Source organism: Amborella trichopoda, chromosome 2 (assembly GCF_054954075.1).
Source record: "Amborella trichopoda isolate Santa Cruz 75 chromosome 2, AtrichopodaSantaCruz75HAP2 v2.0, whole genome shotgun sequence".
Classification (NCBI taxonomy): Eukaryota; Viridiplantae; Streptophyta; class Magnoliopsida; order Amborellales; family Amborellaceae; genus Amborella; species Amborella trichopoda.
Genome location: NC_142337.1, coordinates 6,460,294 through 6,479,316, shown reverse-complemented (window position 1 = coordinate 6,479,316; position 19,023 = coordinate 6,460,294). Strand labels below are relative to the sequence as shown.

Sequence of the window (19,023 nt, the reverse complement as noted above, 5' to 3'; positions counted from 1 at the left end):
AGACTCGGGTTCTCAAAATTGGTCTGCCAAGTCCAAAACAATGGACCAATGCTCAAACCCGATATGGTCGACCTGCCAGATCAGGGTCCACCCGACCCGAAGGCCTCCCCTACTATTAGCATTCAAAAGGTACATGATTACTCTTATTTATAAAATATTTTTTCGAATATAATAACTTTAATGTATTTTGGTTAGGATAAGCCTTTGCTCTCAATCCGTGACGTTTTGGACAACTGTGGGGGGGGGGGGGGGGTGCAATAGCGAAAGAAAGTTGATGGCCATGACTTCACTTAGTTTTTCATCGTAATTTTTTCTACAAATTGTATTGAATTGATATTTTAGGCATTTACATTTCTCGAGCACCTAGGAAAAATATAAAAAACAAAGATATATACGTTAGAAATAAATTTAATAAAATATTTTAATATTTTGAAGTTATTTTGATCAATTTAGTTTTCTAAATCATTTCTATATTTATTTAAGTACATGATTGAGAAGTTTGAATATTAATTTCAATTCAATAGAATTTTTAAAATTTTAAAATTTAAAATAAAATAAATACCCATACATTTTTCATTTTTGATATTGATCGTTGGGAGGGCGCAAAAAATATATCTTCTTGTGCAGTTGTTTTGCCTGCGGTACCAAGAGAACAATCCATTCCAGCGAGGGAGTATAAACCATCGATGATCATGTTTTGAAGGCTCCGGCTGCAATGATGGCATAAAATATGTTCGGAGTTTCCTTGCCAAATGAAATAAATATATACTCATATGTAAAAATGAGTTCCCTCTTAAAATTCCAAAAATTCCATTTTTTAGATGAATTTGGAGCTAATTTTTTAGGAATATATAACCTCTAACATGAAGATCATTAATATAAAAATAGTAATTTTTAAAAACTGAAAATAATAATTTTGAAGAAACTATTTAGAGCGATGGTTTTAAATGTTTTTAGAGGGACCACCCATTTGCATCTATCTTTGATATGAATGTTTTGTGCCTTGGGGGATGCAAAGACCACACATGATGTTATTAGGAACTTGCTTTTATGTAACCAAAGAGATGGATCCTACTACTTCTTTTTATCTTTTTTTTTATCTTTTTTTTTTTAACGTTTATTGTTAATTTCCATTAAATAAAGGAGTAAATCTCCATAATAAGTATAGTAAAAATAGAGGAAGAAGGAAGAAATAGAAGAATACAAATAGTAAACATATAGGGATTATATTTTATTCGTGTAAATTGAATCTATAATAAATTGATCAAAATGCACTTGTGGTATGAATTATTTAACAACTTATTACGTTTTTTGTTTAATTTAAAAATCTTCTCAAAATACACATGATCATGAGCTGAATGTTAGATAATTGATAAATTAGGTGTATATTGATAGATTGTTAAAAAAAAAGGTCTTCATGTTTTGCTCTTGCGTTTATTTGAATTTAGTTGTTAGATTCATGGAGTGTCTGCCATGATTTAAGAATTGGAACTTGATGGTCTCTATTGGCGCAAGAAAATCGAGACTGAACTTGAAACTTCAAATTGGCCCAAAAAAGACCAAGGAATCCTAGCGATTTCAACAGTATCGTCCGAACTAGATCAATCATTGAACTGGTGAAGGGTTTCATCCAATCAAAACCGATTTGATTGCAAGTCTAACGGATTAGATTGAACTTTTTTTAAAATATAAAAATAGTTGCAATACTTGAAAAATATGGAATGTATAATAAAAAACTCAACTAATATTTTTTGGCCAGTTCGACGGCTTAAAACTGACAAGCCAAAAATAGTACATTAATTTTCATCACTTTTCAACTAAACATAATATTTAAAGTGGGCTAGATCAGTCAAAACCTTGATCTTTAACCCAACCAGTTGGACCAGTCGGTGTTGTCCAATGTTGAAAACTATGGTTCCACGAATGAGTGTTTACAAGTGTAATCTCTTTTGTCTTGTTCTTATTCCATGTTTGAATATAGAAGCCAAATTATTGTGTCCTTTTTAATCATTGTCAAAATAAAAGTCTATTTTATTCTATGTGATTTGATGCTAAGAGTTGGGAAAAGCACACATCTCCAATGGTTATATTGGAGAGATCATGAGCTTTTATAAAGAATCGAATTTGTTCTTAGCAATTATTGAGATTTCTAACTACAATTATCAACCCTTTATACGCGACATTCACACCTAGAATATTGCCCAACTTATTCTAGGTTTCTCTAGTTACTGCCAAACTAACTTAAACTCTAAATGTTAATAAGAGCAACTGAGTTCATCAGATTAAAGTACCTCATATTTCTCTAATTTGACACATAAACATTGTAAAATATAAATGACAAACAAAGTATCTAAGCCATTTCCTTGATCTACTTTGGGAAAGGTTTTTATACTTCCCCTGTATTTCCAACATTGAGCTACATCTTCTGGCAAAATTTAGAGCTGCCCCTTAATTGTATATTATATGATGGGCAATATGTGACCTCACTCATATGTATAGTATATGTGACCTCTGATCTCAGTTGTCAAATCAGAATAGATGGTTGAGATGGCTTGTGTCACAATGTCACATACTAGCTTTTAACGGTAATACCTTTATTAGACGGCTCAAAGTTTTTTAGTTTTATTCTACAAATAATTTTGAAACAAAATTTGGAACATGCATAGATCTTACAGGGACGCACATGATAGAAATAATAAATAAATAGACAAATAAAGACAGATAACCGATATAAGGATTTATTTCGATCTTTGTTTTCATGATGGCCTACTAAAGATTTTTGTAAACCACATGTTTTTTAGGCTTAATACTACAAAAAAATAAATTTTAAAAATGAACATAAAATATAAATTTTAAAAAAATGAACTAATAAAATATGAAATATAAACTTTAAAATAGAGAGAGATATTATGGAGAGAGTGTGTGTGAGGGAAGGTAGAGAGGGGGGATCAGAGGGAAGGGATTAAAATAGGAAAAAAAAGTTATTGAGAAATTTTTGGAGAAAGATATATTTTTATGAAAAGATATATTTTTATGAGGACTCTAGGTTTTCAAATATAAATTTTAAAAATTAAACAATAAAGCATAAATCAATTCCCTATAAATTTAAAAATTAACCAATAAAGCCTAAGTCAAATATTTATTTTCATGATGACCTACCATGGATTTATATCAATCTTTTTTTTCATGACAAATAAAGTATGAAATATAACTATAAAATTGACCAATACGCATAAGGCAATTCCCAAAAAGACCTAAAAAAAACCACAAAGACCTCAAAATTTAAAAACCACAAAGGCCCCAAAAATTAAGATATATATATATATATATATATATATATATATATATATATATATATATATATATATATATATATATATATATATATATAGATATATTATGGAGAGAGAAGGCATGTGAGGGAAGGGGTAGAGAGAGGGCATGAGAGGGAAAGGGGTATGTGGAGGGAGAGAGGATGGGGGTATGGAGAGCATAGTTAGCAAGTAAGGGATTATCAATAAATCGGCTCACCATGAAATCGGAAACTAATCGTTTTTATTTTAAAAAGTCGAATAAAAAAATTGGATAAAAAATATGGCTCAGCAAAAATACTTCATTTATATTGTACTAGGCTCAAAAAATCGGAGTAAAAAATTTGTATATATTTAAAATATTAGAAATTTTAAAACTCTAAATATATAAATCACTCAATATAGAAAAAATTAATAGTAGTGAGGAGTAATGCTTTCACTCTATATATATCACTAAGTATAAAAATGACCTCCCTATAAATATAAATATTCAAGGTGATATATCTCTAAATCATAAGATGATTATCTATTCTATTCATTAAGATAAGTATTGGGTAGGTGAATTCAATTTTTATCTTACGAGAAAGAAATTGTCAACCCCATACTTGCTAACTATGGTCTACCCATAACCATCCGAAAAAACACGCACCATATCCATAGCAAAACACCAGAGAAAGTTTTCGGAGAATAGAAATAAAAATAGAAATAGAAATTTCATAAAACAAGAAAAAGATATTGAGCTTTCCAAAAAAAAATCATAGTATATTAATAGGAATGATTTTTTGAAACGATTTTTTTCAAATTTTTAAAAAGTCGTGTTTTAAACTTCTTCTTGAAAAAGATCTATTATTTTTACGGATCTATTGAAAAAGACGTAGATTAAATCGTTTTCAAAAAAGCGCAGTTTTTTTTGAAAAAGTCGCGCTTAAATTGGGGACTTGCTAACTATGATGGAGAGAGGGGGTTAAGGGGAGAGAGAAATAGGTTGTATAAGAGATTTTAGGATAGATGAGAAAAATACAAAGCAAAATATATAGGAGAGATTTTAGGACAAGTAAGAGACAAAAAGATGGGAAAAAAATAGAGAAACACGAGGAAAGAGATGATTTAGAAAGACATCTGTATTCATAAAAACGATCAAATAACACATCAATCCATTCATTTAGGCTTTCATTCAAAGAGTGCGTGAGAAAGAGTGAGTATGATTTTCAGTCAGAGATTGTATTATAAGAAAGAGAAGGACAGTAAAAAGAGAATGAGTCAAGAGTAAGAGTGTGTAAGGAAGAATGACCATGATTTTTAGCTAGAGATTGTGATAGAGAAAGAGAATGATAGAAGAGAGAATAAGTGATAGTAGAGTGAAAGAGGAAAGAGAAAATGAAGGCGAAAAAACAATACTTACAGGTTTTTTGGTTGCGATAGTTATAGGATATTTAAATTTTGATGAAAAGGTGTGTTTTAAGAAAGTTATTGGGAAATTTGAATTTTGATGGGAAGGTTTTAAGACACATTTTGCAAGAGATGCATGAAATAAAGATAGTTATAGGACTTTTGAATTTTGATGGAGAGTTTGAAGAGGTAAGTGAGATGATTTATTGAATTTTTGAATTTTGATTGAAGAGTTTTAAGGAGGAAGAAGTGGGTAACATAAAGGTAATTATAGGAATTTCAAATTTTGATGGAAGAGTATTAAGGTATTTTTTATTTGAAAAAAATTTATATAAGGATGCAACCTTATAATGTATAACTACGGATGCACTTCAAAAATCCATCCAAAAAAGTAGTTTTAATGTTAAAAAACCCTTTGATTGATCATTTCGACATCGAGATATATGAGCATGAAAATAAAAAGATTTTAAGTCTAAATAATAGTGTATTTTATAACTTATTATCTATACCCGTCTATTTTCAAGATTTTCATATATTTATAGATCTACTTGATTTTAATTATTTTTTTAATTTAAATTTTTATAATTAAATATAAAAATAGATTTTAAAATAATCCTAAAAACATTTTACACCAAAATTATATATCATAATATAATAAAATTTGAAAGTGCACCTTACGGACGCATCCATGTGCCAACTGCACCCTTAATACAATTCTTTTCACCGGCAAAATTGTGAAGATTACTAATGTTATATTCGGAAACAATGCGGGGAACTTTCGTCCCGTTTTCTACTATAAATATCATACCGCACTGTCATTGGCTAGCGCTGCCAATTGGAGCTCTGGAGAATGACTTCTCTTCATGCAGCACTCTGCAACAAATCTCTCTCTGCAACTCTACAATCTTCGAACCCTAATTTTCTCTCTCCACAACTGGCAAGAACAACCCAGAGGAACTCATTCCAACCACTAAATGCAATCTTTAACGATTTTCTCCACAGAAGTGCAAGCTCAAACTCTAAAAAGTCATTGTTCCCGCTAAATGCCGTCACCAATAATCCTTTCTCTATAGATGGAGCCTCAAACCCTAATTTTTTGGCTCCAGAGACAACAAACCCTAGAAGAACTTTTGTCCCTGCAACCCCCTCTAAGACCTCTGCTCTATCTGAGCTCCAGGAAAAGGCTTCTTTTGATTCCTCAGATTTGGAATTAGGGTTTGGAAAGGGCAGAGAAATCATAGAAATTGAGAATAAGTATTTAGTGAGGACTTATGAGAGGCCTCCAGTTGTTTTTGTTTCTGGGAAGGGATGTAGATTGTATGATACAGAAGGGAAAGAGTATTTGGACATGGCGGGTGGGATAGCTGTTAATTCTATTGGGCACTCAGATCCAGATTGGGTGAAAGCAATTACTGAACAAGCTAATACCCTTACCCATGTTAGCAATGTCTACTATTCTATTCCACAGGTAACAATTTTTAAAATTTTCAGTTTTTTCTTACTTGAAAGTTTTGACGAAGTTGAGATTTCTGAATTGTATTATTATAATTGAATTATTTGGAATGTGTTTGTATTCAGTGATAAGCTTCATGATTAGCATGATTTTATATGTGTATTCATATGTTTATTAATTTATTTGTTAACAATTTTTTAAATTTCCATTTTTTTCTTACTTGAAAGTTTTGACAAAGTTGAGCTTTCTCAATTGTATTCTTATAATTGAATTATTTGGAATGTGTTTGCATTCAGTGATAACCTTCATGATTTGCGTGCTTTTATCTGTGTATTCATATGTTTATTGATTACTTGTTTTCTTGCTCATAATGAGAAGTTTTATTTCTGGTATTAACCTCATTTCTTTGTTGTTGCATTTCTTACATTTGTGGCATTAGTTGTATTTATGCATTTGCGTGTAATTTGTTGATAATTTACGCTGCTTAAGAATCAAATAATAAATGGGGCCCACACTAGCAGTGCACAAAAAGATGATTATTGCATTAGCTTTTATTGTTTATAAGTACGGAGTAGATCTAGTGTTGCTTTTTTTTTAACTATTTTGTATTATGAAGTTTCAAGCCATGGTGGAAACGCAGTTAAATATTATAGTGCTATAGTGATATTTTAGGTGTGGTTTGAGAAACTTTCTTTTTTTTCTTACAAAGTTGACTTTCTATGAAAATTGTATATGGATGTAAATGGTTGGAATTGAGCAACAGCGATACAAAAAAAGGGTAAAAGGCAGAACAAAATTTATACAATGAACTACACAAAAGATGTCATTTTTAGAACTAAATAAAAATCAGGGTTCTGAATGCAAATGTTGATATATCATCGAGCTTGATTGGACTTATATTTTGCTTTAAGGCATCCCCATGCTTATCGGTTACATTTTTTGCAGTAGTCTATTTGAGTAATTCACTTTCCACACCCACACTACACTGTGATTTCCCTTTTTTTCTGAATGCCACAATAATCTCCTCATTATACTTGTGGACTCTTATCTTTTTTTTCCGTTTCCTACTTTTGTGTGTGTGCGCTACCCTGTCCTTATTATGATTTAAGTCCTTATTATGGTTTAAGACAATAAATTTGCTCCATAGACAGTTTAGTGCATCTCTTAGGTATTGGACTCATTATCAAAAATCATCTTGTGTTTCATGGCATTTGAACTTCAATCGTCCCATTTCCTTACATCTCTTGGAGGCCACCTCAATAATGGAAGCTTGATACTTGCCTTCTAGTCTTACCTAATCTTGTATATTCCTGACTCCTGAAGGGAAGCCAACACCAGTTTATAAACATGTTTGTCAGGGTGTCTTTCAGGTTGAGCCATCACCCCTGCTTCAGCAAATCCTTTGAGTATTGTAGTTTCCCATGTTAAATTACTCGAAGGAAGGAGCCCATTCAATGTTCTCATTGTCCAGTTATGTCTTGTCATTCTCTGGCGTAATCCGTGTGTCATCAGTCTTTTGTCCCCTAGCACTTCATGCATCTACTGAGCCAGCTATTCACTCTATTGATTCTTTTTTGTCTTTTTAACTATGTTCTTTTGTTGCAAGAACCATGAACATTTTTTTTCCTACCTGCTTCTCCCCTAATCCTTTTAAACACTGAAGTTTTCGGCACTCTGTTTCTGGTCGTTCTTCCACTCTTGCGCCATGTAACTATGCTTTGTTCCTCCTCATACTGGTATGAATGTTTTTTGGTAGCCTGTGGTTGTATAGGATCAAATACTTATCCAATGAGAAAGTTGATTGTCATAAAGCTTCTTTCCTGGTTACAGTTAACCTTTTCCAAAAAAAAAAAAAGAAAAAAAAGAAAAGAAAAAGAGCCTTCTTTCGTGGCCAAGGGTCATACAGTAACTAGTGTCATGATTTTGATGGAAAATTTAGTCTATGCATTAAGCCAGCATGACTATGCAGTCTCTTACATCATTTAATGAACGAGCTCTCATCCTGTGTTTTCATCCCCGCTTTTGTGAATAATTGGAATATCTCATTGAGCAGATGAGTGCTTGATCCAACTATTGTTATCACTCCTTGTCTTGATGTGCATATTTGTTTTACATATATTTTTGTTATTTATTTGCTGCTGCTAGCATTGCCTTAGCTCGTCTCTAAGGTTTGAACTGACTCCTCCAACATTCAAATATTCATTGAGGTATTGAAAATTAGTCCTCTATAAAACTGATTATAAGGATATGAATCTGGTATTTTTGCCTGGATATCCCTTTCTCATAAGGATGACATTCACATGTGTTTGCTATTGGTATTTATCTGCATACTTGCAATTTGTCTGTCCTATTTCTTTTTCCTTAACATTGAGAATCAAATGACATAGGAATGCCCTGATCACCATTTTCCCTCTAATGTGTAGTACCATGTACTGCTGACTCCATGGCACTCTTTGTGCGAATGTGTTTGTTGTTTTGTATGGTTTCTGTTTGATGCAGAGACATAATGACCATTGATTTCTCTCTTTGTTTTGTTAATCAAAAGCAAGCATGCCCACACATCACCAAATGAATGACCAAAATCTAGAGTTTCGCAATGGATGGCTTAGGTATAGATAAAGTACTCCGTCAACTTATAGAGGGATGAATCGTCCATCCCAATCGGCTTCTATCTGTGACTATCTATGATTAACCAGAAATGATTTTTGGAGTGCAGGTAATGCTTGGAAAACGCCTCGTGGATTCTTGCTTTGCTGATCGCATCTTTTTCTCGAACTCTGGTACTGAGGCAAATGAAGCTGCTATTAAATTCGCGAGAAAGTTTCAGCGAGATATTCGGCCAAATGACAAAAACCCACCTACAGAATTCATTTCATATACAAACTCCTTCCATGGAAGGACAATGGGATCTCTTGCTCTGACAAGCAAGGAGCACTATAGGTCACCTTATGAACCTGTAATGCCGGGAGTAACATTCTTAGAATATGGAGATATAGAAGCGTCTGTAAAGGCAATCCGTTCTGGAAAAATAGCTGCAGTCTTTGTGGAACCTGTGCAGGGTGAAGGTGGAATTTACAGCGCTGCGACGGAGTTTTTAGAGGCACTACGAAGTGCTTGCAATGATGCTGGGGCACTTCTTGTCTTTGATGAGGTGAGAAATTCTTTTATTTTATATTGTTTGAGTGTTACTCTTTTACTAAGATTTCAGCAAGTTCATTGTTCTTAGAGATATTAGTGTGTATGATTTGGATAATGGGCTCATAACCATGGAAAATTGATGGTTATGAGGATCATCTTGTCTAATGAATGGAGTGGCTGGGCCCATTACTACATGTATGGGGTGCTTTATTCCTATCTCCCACCATCCAATTGCTAAGAATGTGATGACTCTCCTGAACATGGATTTTCCTTGGTCATGGGGATTATAGCATACTCCGCGTTAGGTGGTCTCAAAATTGAAGTATCGCATGATCCTTGTGACCATAGAAAATCTACGGTAACAAGAGTCGTCATTGTCCAATCAAATGGACAGTAAGTGATAAAGAGCAAGTGGCCATATCCTGTTCCAATGGGTTCCCATTCTCTTATCTGTCACCATCCACCATTGTTTGGACAGAAATAACACTCATTGGCATAGGTTTCTTACAGTGATTATGTAAATTCACAGGTCCAATGCGGGCTCGGGCGCACAGGCCGCCTATGGGCCCATGAGGCTTATGGTGTAAAGCCTGACATGATGACGCTGGCCAAGCCTCTAGCTGGTGGCTTACCTATTGGTGCAACCCTAGTGACTGAACAAGTCGCATCAGTCATGAACCCAGCTGATCACGGGAGCACCTTTGCCGGTGGCCCTCTAGTGTGTCACTCTGCTCTCACTGTGCTTGACAAGATCCAAAGCCCTGGCTTTTTAGACAGCGTGGCCAAAAAGGGCCTCTACACAGAGGGGCTTCTAAGGAAGAAGCTAGGGTCCAACCCTCATTTGAAGGAGATTAGGTTTGCTGGTCTTCTTATTGGGGTGGAACTTGATGTTAAGGCTCAGCCTTTGGTCGATAAGTGTAGGGATGAAGGCCTTCTTGTTTTAACAGCAGGTAAAGGGAATATCGTCAGGCTTGCGCCTCCGCTTGTTATATCGGAGCGCGAGCTCGAACAGGGAGTGGAGATTTTATGCAAATGCTTTCCTGCTTTAGATGGTGAGACTCATTGAACTAGATAGGCTTAACATTCTCATGGTGCTTCTTGCGTTAAAGGAGAATATGATTGCTGTGTATCAGCCGAAGGTCTGGTTCAGTTGAATTGTTGTAGGACTAGTAACAGTTAAAAGTGCTCTAACGGATTATATGAGTGATTCAGTAATATAATTGATTTCGCTTTTGTAGAATTGAAGGAGAATGTTGGTGTAGGGAATGAAGGTGATGTAATGAACATGTTGAATGGTAATTGTTATGTTTTGACCTGAAGTCGGGTGTAATATTTGTCATTTATTCGTTAAGGAAAGAAAAAGTTTATATAGAACCGAGGCTCTAAACAATCAAATTAGAGCCCACCTCATAAAGTTCACTGTTTTGATGCCCAAGTATCCTCAAATTGATCATCGTGACATCAAGATGCATCGACATGATAAAAAATAGATTTTAAGTTTTGAAAATAGTGCATCTTGTAACACATTTTTAGACCTTTAATTTTCAAGATTTTTATAAACCTACTCGATTTACACTTTCTTTTTTTTTTTATATGTTCATTTTTTTTATAAAAAATATATGAGGTACAACCAATAAAGATTTCTTTTCTATTCATCACTGGAGTTAGTTTTGTTTGTTAAAATCCAATCCGTAGGGGTCAAAAGAAAAGGCTAATCATTTATGGTACATCAGATCGGGCTTGGGTATTGGTAGGGTAAACTGATCCGCCTTTCTTCGAAATTTAGGTGGAACGTGTATTCGAAGAAATTGTGATGGAATGTGTATTCATTTTTGTTTTAGCTACGGTTGAAATCAATGGTTTAAAAAATGGATCGGTGCTTCGGATCGGGCGTTTTAAAAACTCATTCGGATCGGTGAATTGGTGATCCGGATCGAGAATCAATTGAATTAAGCTTTAAAAAAAATCTAAAAAAATATATTAAAATTCATTATAAATGTTGTCTTTTAAGAATCCAATAAGAAATGATGGTACTACATTATTAACTTTAATTTATTTCATCAATTTGTGAATATTGAAATGTTATTTCCCTATATAAACTTATGTTAACCATTAAATTTACATCACACCAAAGAAAAATCATAGAATTATTATGGATAAAGTATATAATCATACATGGACTATAATAAAGAGTAGATTAAATTGATGAAAAAATGGCCACTAAAATCTCGAATTGGCGGAAAACCCTAATCCGCTAAAAAAACCAAAATTATTACAACCTAACTAACTATAATATTATATACTTAAATTAAAATTGTTGGTTCACATTTTATAATTATTTTATTATACAAATAATAATAAATCCAAAATATTTTATGATATCATTTAATTTAAAATGTATTATTGACAACTATAAGAAAAATAGTACATTGCATGATTTATAATATAAAAAATAATAAATAAAATAAAAGATTTTATTATCAATATAAAAATTATTAGAATGTGTACCAATTTTCGAAATAACACTTTAATTTTTCACAAATTTAATTTTTTGGGTTTCTAGAATAAATTTGGTGATAGAGATTTCAAATAGAATAAATTTTTTTACAAATTTATTTTTTTGGGTTTCTAGAATAAATTTGGTAAAAAAGATTTCAAATAGAATAAATTTTTTTACAACAAATAAAATAAAGTAAAATAATGCCGAGTCAAGGTTTCGACCTTGAGAAATCCAAGGAAAAGGTGCAAATGATAACCAGCAATGCCACATCACAACATGTGATATTATGTTCCATATTAATAGTATATATTCAATTTTTGTCTTAATTTAATGCACGCACGATGTTTGTGGGAATTATCCTACATCCAAGGATGAGTAATACATTTTCCTTTATAAATGGCTATGTAATAACCAACTAGGTACACACATGAGAGTGCAGGGGCAGCCCAACGTTTGAGAGGAGGTTCTCACCAGTTTATGATGTCATACAGGTACGGGAGTGCCGATTCTCTAGTCGAACCGCGCTCGCCAATCCTCGAGTGGAACTGCGCTCGCCAACTTTTCAAACTTTAGTTGAAATACATCACAAAATGATTTTTGTTTAAGAATGAAATCTTATTTTGAAGGGTAATTGTTATGTTTTGACCCGAAGGGTGTAATTTATTCGTTAATGAAGTAATGTTTGTAGTTTATTCACTAATGAAGTAATGTTTATTTCATGTTTATGCCAGTTTATGATGTCATACGGGTGGTTCACTGTTCAGAATCGCTCGGTTCTCTCTAGACATGGGCAGTTCCGCGTGTTTTGCTAGAATCGGCATGGGAGTGCCGATTCCCGAGTCCAACCGCTCACCGACTTTTCAAACACTGGTTGAAATACATGACAAAATGATTTTTGTTTAAGAATGATATCTTATTTTGAACGGTAATTGTTATGTTTTGACCCGAAGAGCGTAATTTATTCGTTAATGAAGTAATGTTTGTAGTTTATTCATTAATGAAGTAACATTTATTTCCTTTGTTTATATTCATTCTCTTAAAAAAAAAAATGAAGTAGAACCAATATTATCAAATTCGCTTCGCTTCGACCGAAGCTTTCGAATTTTAGGCATAAACTGAAGAGAAGCAAAGCCTGGTGTTGCCGCTTCGGTCAGATTTTGATCGCTTCGGGCTGCTTCAGTCAAATTCGGACCACTTCGAGTTTGCTTCGGCTAAGCTTCAGGTCTGCTTTGGGACTGCTTCGACCAGCAAAGAAATAACTATATGAATGTTTTTTAAAAAAAAAAAAAACTTTTTAAAATTTTAATTTAAAATTTTTCATTATTTGTATATATTTTATATATAAATATCTAATTTTTTAAAAAAAATGTTTAAAGTCTTCCCTGAATCAACCAAAGTACCGCATTACTTTATTTTTCTCACCAAACCAAATAAGACCTTGAGACGAATCCGCCATCATTGAGTAGAACCAATAAATATTTCTTTTCTATTCATCCTAGGAGTTGAATAGCTCATTGAAGAATATTTTTCAATGTGTTGAATACCTCAATGAAGAATAATCCTTTTTTTTAATCCAATCTATAGGAATCAAAAGTAATAGCTAATCCCTTACGGTACATCAGATTGGCCTTGGTTATTGATACAATAGATATCTCTTAATTTACCACGGATCGACTTATACAGTCCTTTGGGGCTCCAGTAGCAATTAGATCAATGCGTGATTGCCTCAATAAATAGAGAAGTTCCCATTGAAGTTCAATATGAATCTTTGGGTATCTACCATGAGATTCACGAGCACTATCGAATAGTAAAAAGTGTAAAAAAAGAAATCGTTTGTATATACATTAGAACCATTGTTGGTCATATTTCTTTTATCGAGAAATAGAAGAAGCTATACAAGGGTTTTGTCGAACCTATTGTTCTGGTACTTGAGTAATTTTGTGATACCCGTGAGAATACAAATATCTCCAGTTCAACAGGTATCACAATTCTAAAATTTGTATGCGAATCAAGATCAAGGAAAAGGAAAGATCGATCCTTTCTTGAAATTTCTTCCGACTCAAAATTGCGGTGGAACATGTATCCACTTTTGTTCTGAGCACAAAATTGGTGGAGTAAATCACAAAATGATTGCTGTTTAAGAATGAAATCTTATTGGTGCCACCTTCAAATAATTGGGAAAAATCTAATGATGATGATAAATGAAATCTTATTGGAGGGAAAGGGGCTCGGGTCGTGGTGATAGCACCCGACATCCTAGTCACCAAATTGTGGTTTTCATTCCCACCACTAACACCACACGACTAATACCCATTAAAAAAGGCTAACTCCTAATCTGCTTGAAAATCTGGGTAGGGGCCTGTCGTCCCCACTAAATTACCAAAAAAAATAATCTTATTGGAACTGTCCATATCAAGTTCGTCCTTTATAACCATATCAAATCCAAGAATGAAATCTTAATGGAACTGTCCATATCTCATTCATTCTTTAGAACCATATCACATCCTGGATCCAATGAGATAGCATGAATTGAAACCAATCGTCATCAAAATACTTTTTAGAAAAGTTAATGCTGCAGATTGAGCAGATCTATAAACACTTTAAAATCTTAAAAATAGACGTTCCAAAGACTTGTTACAAGATGCACTATTTTTAAGATTTTTTTTAAAAAAATTACAACCATACCGCTTGAGGTCAAGATGATCAATACTTGAATAAAAAACCGAACCGGCATCAATACTTGAATAAAAAACCACCAAAATGTAGGACTTGGGTCTAAAATTAAGGAAAACAAGGATAATATGATGAAATCTACATAGCCTATACATAAATTTTAGTATGTACAACATATTATGCTAATTTTATTCAATTTATTTTCAAAAGGTAATGCTCGTGGGAAAAAGGTTATATAGAGCCGAGGCTCTAAACTATCAAATTAGAGCCTACCTCAAAAATTTCACTAGAAGAGGTTGTTTTGATGCCCAAATATATTCAAATTGATCGTCTCGACATCAAGATGCATGTACATGAGAAAAAAAAAAAAGGATTTCAAGATTTGAAAATAGTGTAATTTGTAATGCATTTTTGGACCGTCAATTTTCAAAATTTTCAAGTTTTAATAGATCTAGCAATCTACACTATTTTTTAAGCTTCAAACTTTATAAATAAAGATGAAAATATATTTAAAGGTTATTACAAAGATTTCCAGTATTGAAACCACATTTCTGGACACTATTTAAAGGTAGGCTCTAATTTGATTGTTTGAACCTAGGCTCTATACAAACCTCACCCAATAAAAAAATGATGTAGTTTCTATTAGGCCTAAGCCTTATGAGGAAAAATAAAGCCTCACCTCGAAACCTCTTTCAGAAAAAGCTTTGGGCATGATAGATTTCTATGATGGCTCTAAGATCAATTTCCATAGCGGATTATGAAATTTGTAGCTCAAGAAATATTACAAATCACGTGGATCTGTGAACACTTGAAAATAGACAGTCTAGGTAATGTGTTACAATATATATTATTTTTAAGGCTTGAAATCCTTATTTCCTTTTCTCAACCATAATGATCAAAGTCAAGATGATTAATGTAAATGTTTTTTTCTGCGAAAACTGCACTTTTTGGTAAATTTTGAGGTGAGGCTTTATTTTTTTCCATAAAGCCTAGGCCTTATTTTTGTTTTCCATTTTAAAATCAAATTAAAAAGCAGATAAAATATTAAATTGTTCTTTCTTATATTTTAATATTTCCCTTAAATTAATTATGGAACAAAAAGTTTCCTAAACTAGACTAAAAAACAAATATATATATATATATATATATATATATATATATATATATATATATATATATATATATATATATATATATATATATATATATATATATATATATATATATATATATATATATATATATATATATATATATATATATATATATATATATGTGTGTGTGTGTGTGTGTATGTGTGTGTGTGTGTGTGTGTGTGTGTGTGTGGAAAATGATAAGATTAGCCCACTAGTTCATACGAACATATGTGTTCTTATGAGCCCAATGGCCCAGATTAAATCTGGGCCGATCTGACGGTCACAACTTCATTTCGTATTTAAATTTTAATTTATTTTCTACAAATCCAAATAATTTGAAATTTTAGGTGTGTGTTCTTCAAAAATAAGAGAATATAATAAAAATATCAAAAAAATAATTTGCACTAAATAAATTGACCAAAATAATGCTGAAATGTTTTGGGAATATTTTGATCTATTTATTTTTACAAATTATTTTTTAAATTTTTTTATTAGGTACGCTTTGATGAGAAGGATGGACGCCTTAAATTTCAAATTATTTGGAATTGTAAATAATAATTAAAATTCAAATACGAAATGAAGTCGTGATCGTCAGATCGGCCCAGATTCAATCTAGACTGTTCGGCTCATATGAACTAGTGGGTTAATCCCAACATTTTCACACACACACACACACACACACACATATATATATATATATATATATATATATATATATATATATATATATATATATATATATATATATATATATATATATAATTTGAACTCATTGAAAAGAACAAAGAATTAGAATCTGTAGCAATATGATATCCAAAATTTGAGCATCAATCCCTCATACATGGAAAAAAACATACTTTTGGATAGGCATATATTTAGCTTTGCATGAGACATTAAAAAAACAAATGATTTGATAGGGCTGCAACCTATGAAAATAAGTAAAGCTTCACTTCATAACTCATCAAGCTTCAGCTCATAACTTATCAAAAATTGTAATTTAAGTGTTGAAAAACCTTTAAATTGATTAAACATTATGATTGCGTGAACAAACTAGGATTTCAAATTCTAAAAATAGTGCATAATTGCATATTGCAACAAATCATCTATACCATCATTTTCGTCCTAAAAACAAGTGTTCACAAATTCGCAAGATCTGTACCATTTTTTAAATTTCAAAATTATTATCAGTGTTGGAAATTAATTTTAGAACTATCCTAAAGATTCTTTATGCTGAAAGTGCTTCCGGCTAAGGATTTGAGGTGAGGCTCCATTTTGTTTTCATCAAGGTTTAAAATTATGAATCGGCAGCTGGGATCATCCATCCTAAAAACCTAGGCCTATAGAAACTTCACGAAGAAAAATTTACTTCGCTTTGGGTGTGAGTACCGAAAGAGTTGGTTATAATGGGTGTGAGTACCAAAAGAGCTGGTTACAAAAGGAGTTCAAATAAATAATTAGAGTTCAAATAAATGGGTGTGAGTACCAAAAGAGTTCGTTACAAAAGGAGTTCAAATAAATAATTATAGTTCAAATGAGTTGGTTACAATGGGTGCGAGTACCAAAAGAGTGGGACACAAAAGGAGTTCAAATAAATGGGAAAGATTTCTATACTTCCCCCACAACATAGAAGAATTATGCTTCCCCTACCATTCAGCTGTTCAATTTTGATCAAGAAAGTCACTCACCGTTTGATCTTAGATATGACGTCTCAAAGTATTATACAAATTGTATGAATATGAAATTCTGTACGTGCCATCTTCTCATTGGGGCACACCTATAAAATATGTTAAAAATTATTTTTTGATAAAATATAATGACCAAAATACCTTTTGAAACTTTTAAGAATATTTTGATCATTTTTATTTTATTGGAAATATTTTTTTATAGTTTTCACTAGTACAAGTTTAATAGAGGATTGGACATCCAAAAATTGGTTTCAAACTAGTTTATAAAAAAAAAAAATTAAAAATAATAGCGTAGAGACGTGACATTGTAATTGGGGCAATCAATCTTAGCCCTCCATTCAGAATGGACGGTTAGATAAGGGGAAATATATAAGTTTTATCCAGTAGGGGAAGCATAAAAAACTTGCCCCAAATAAATAATTAGAGTTCAAATAAATGGGTGTGAGTACCAAAAGAGTTACAAAAGGAGTTCAAGTAAATAATTAGAGTTCAAATAAATGGGTGTGAGTATCAAAAGAGGTAAAAAATGGGGTGAAAATACTGGGTGTAGTATCAAAAGGGTTATAAATAATTAGAGTTCAAATAAATGGGTGTGAGTATCAAAAGAGGTAAAAAATGGGGTGAGAATACTGGGTGTGAGTATCAAAAGAGTTATAAATAATTAGAGTTCAAATAAATGGGTGTGAGTATCAAAAGAGGTAAAAAATGGGATGAGAATACTGGGTGTGAGTATCAAAAGAGTTATAAATAATTAGAGTTCAAATAAATGGGTTATAAAAGGAGTTCAAATAAATAATTAGAGTTCAAATAAATGGGTGTGCTTTTCAAAAGAGGTAAAAAATGGGGCGAGAATGGGTTATTAAAGGAGTTCAAATAAATAATTAGAGTTCAAATAAATGGGTTATAAAAGGAGTTCAAATAAATAATTAGAGTTCAAATAAATGGGTGTGAGTATCAAAAGAGGTAAAGAATGGGTTATAAAAGGAGTTCAAATAAATAATTAGAGTTCAAAAAAATGGGGTGAGAGAGGCTCGAACTCAAAAAATGGTTGTGAGTATCAAAAGAGGTAAGGAATGGGTTATAAAAGGAGTTCAAAAAATGGGTGTGAGTATCAAAAGAGGTAAAGAATGGGTTATAAAAGGAGTTAAGAGGTAAATAATGGGTTATAAAAGGTAAAGAATGGGTTATAAAAGGAGTTAAGAGGTAAAGAATGGGTTATAAAAGGAGTTAACAGGTAAATAATGGGTTATAAAAGGTAAAGAATGGGTTATAAAAGGAGTTAAGAGGTAAAGAATGGGTTATAAAAGGAGTTAAGAGGTAAAGAATGGGTTGTAAAAGGAGTAAAGAGGTAAAGAATGGGTTATACAAGGAGTAAAGAGGTAAATAATGGGTTATAAATGGAGTAAAGAGGTAAAGAATGGGTTATAAAAGGAGTTCAAATAAACAATTAGAGTTCAAAAAATAAGAATGGGTTATAAAAGAAGTTAAGAGGTAAAGAATGGGTTATAAAAGGAGTTCAAATAAAAAAAAATGGGGTAAAGAATGGGTTATAAAAGGAGTTAAGAGGTAAGGAATGGGTTATAAAAGGAGTTAAGAGGTAAGGAATGGGTTATAAAAGGAGTTCAAATAAATAATTAGTGTTCAAAGGAGTTAAGAGGTAAATATGAACGGGTTATAAAAAGAGTTCAAATAAATAAATAGAGTTCAAAGGAGTTAAGAGGTAAAGATGAAAAAAATA

At 32.2% G+C, this 19,023-nt stretch overlaps 1 protein-coding gene across 1 annotated transcript; it reads left to right on the top strand.

Annotated features, from left to right (window-relative positions):
- Positions 1–5,527: 5,527 nt before the first annotated feature.
- On the top strand, positions 5,528–10,662 carry WIN1 (HOPW1-1-interacting 1). Its single transcript, XM_006853350.4, has 3 exons — positions 5,528–6,168; positions 8,870–9,304; positions 9,821–10,662. The coding sequence occupies exons 1-3, from the start codon at positions 5,551–5,553 to the stop codon at positions 10,355–10,357; spliced, it is 1,590 nt and encodes a 529-aa protein (XP_006853412.1). The 5' UTR covers positions 5,528–5,550; the 3' UTR covers positions 10,358–10,662.
- The last annotated feature ends 8,361 nt before the right edge of the window (positions 10,663–19,023 follow it).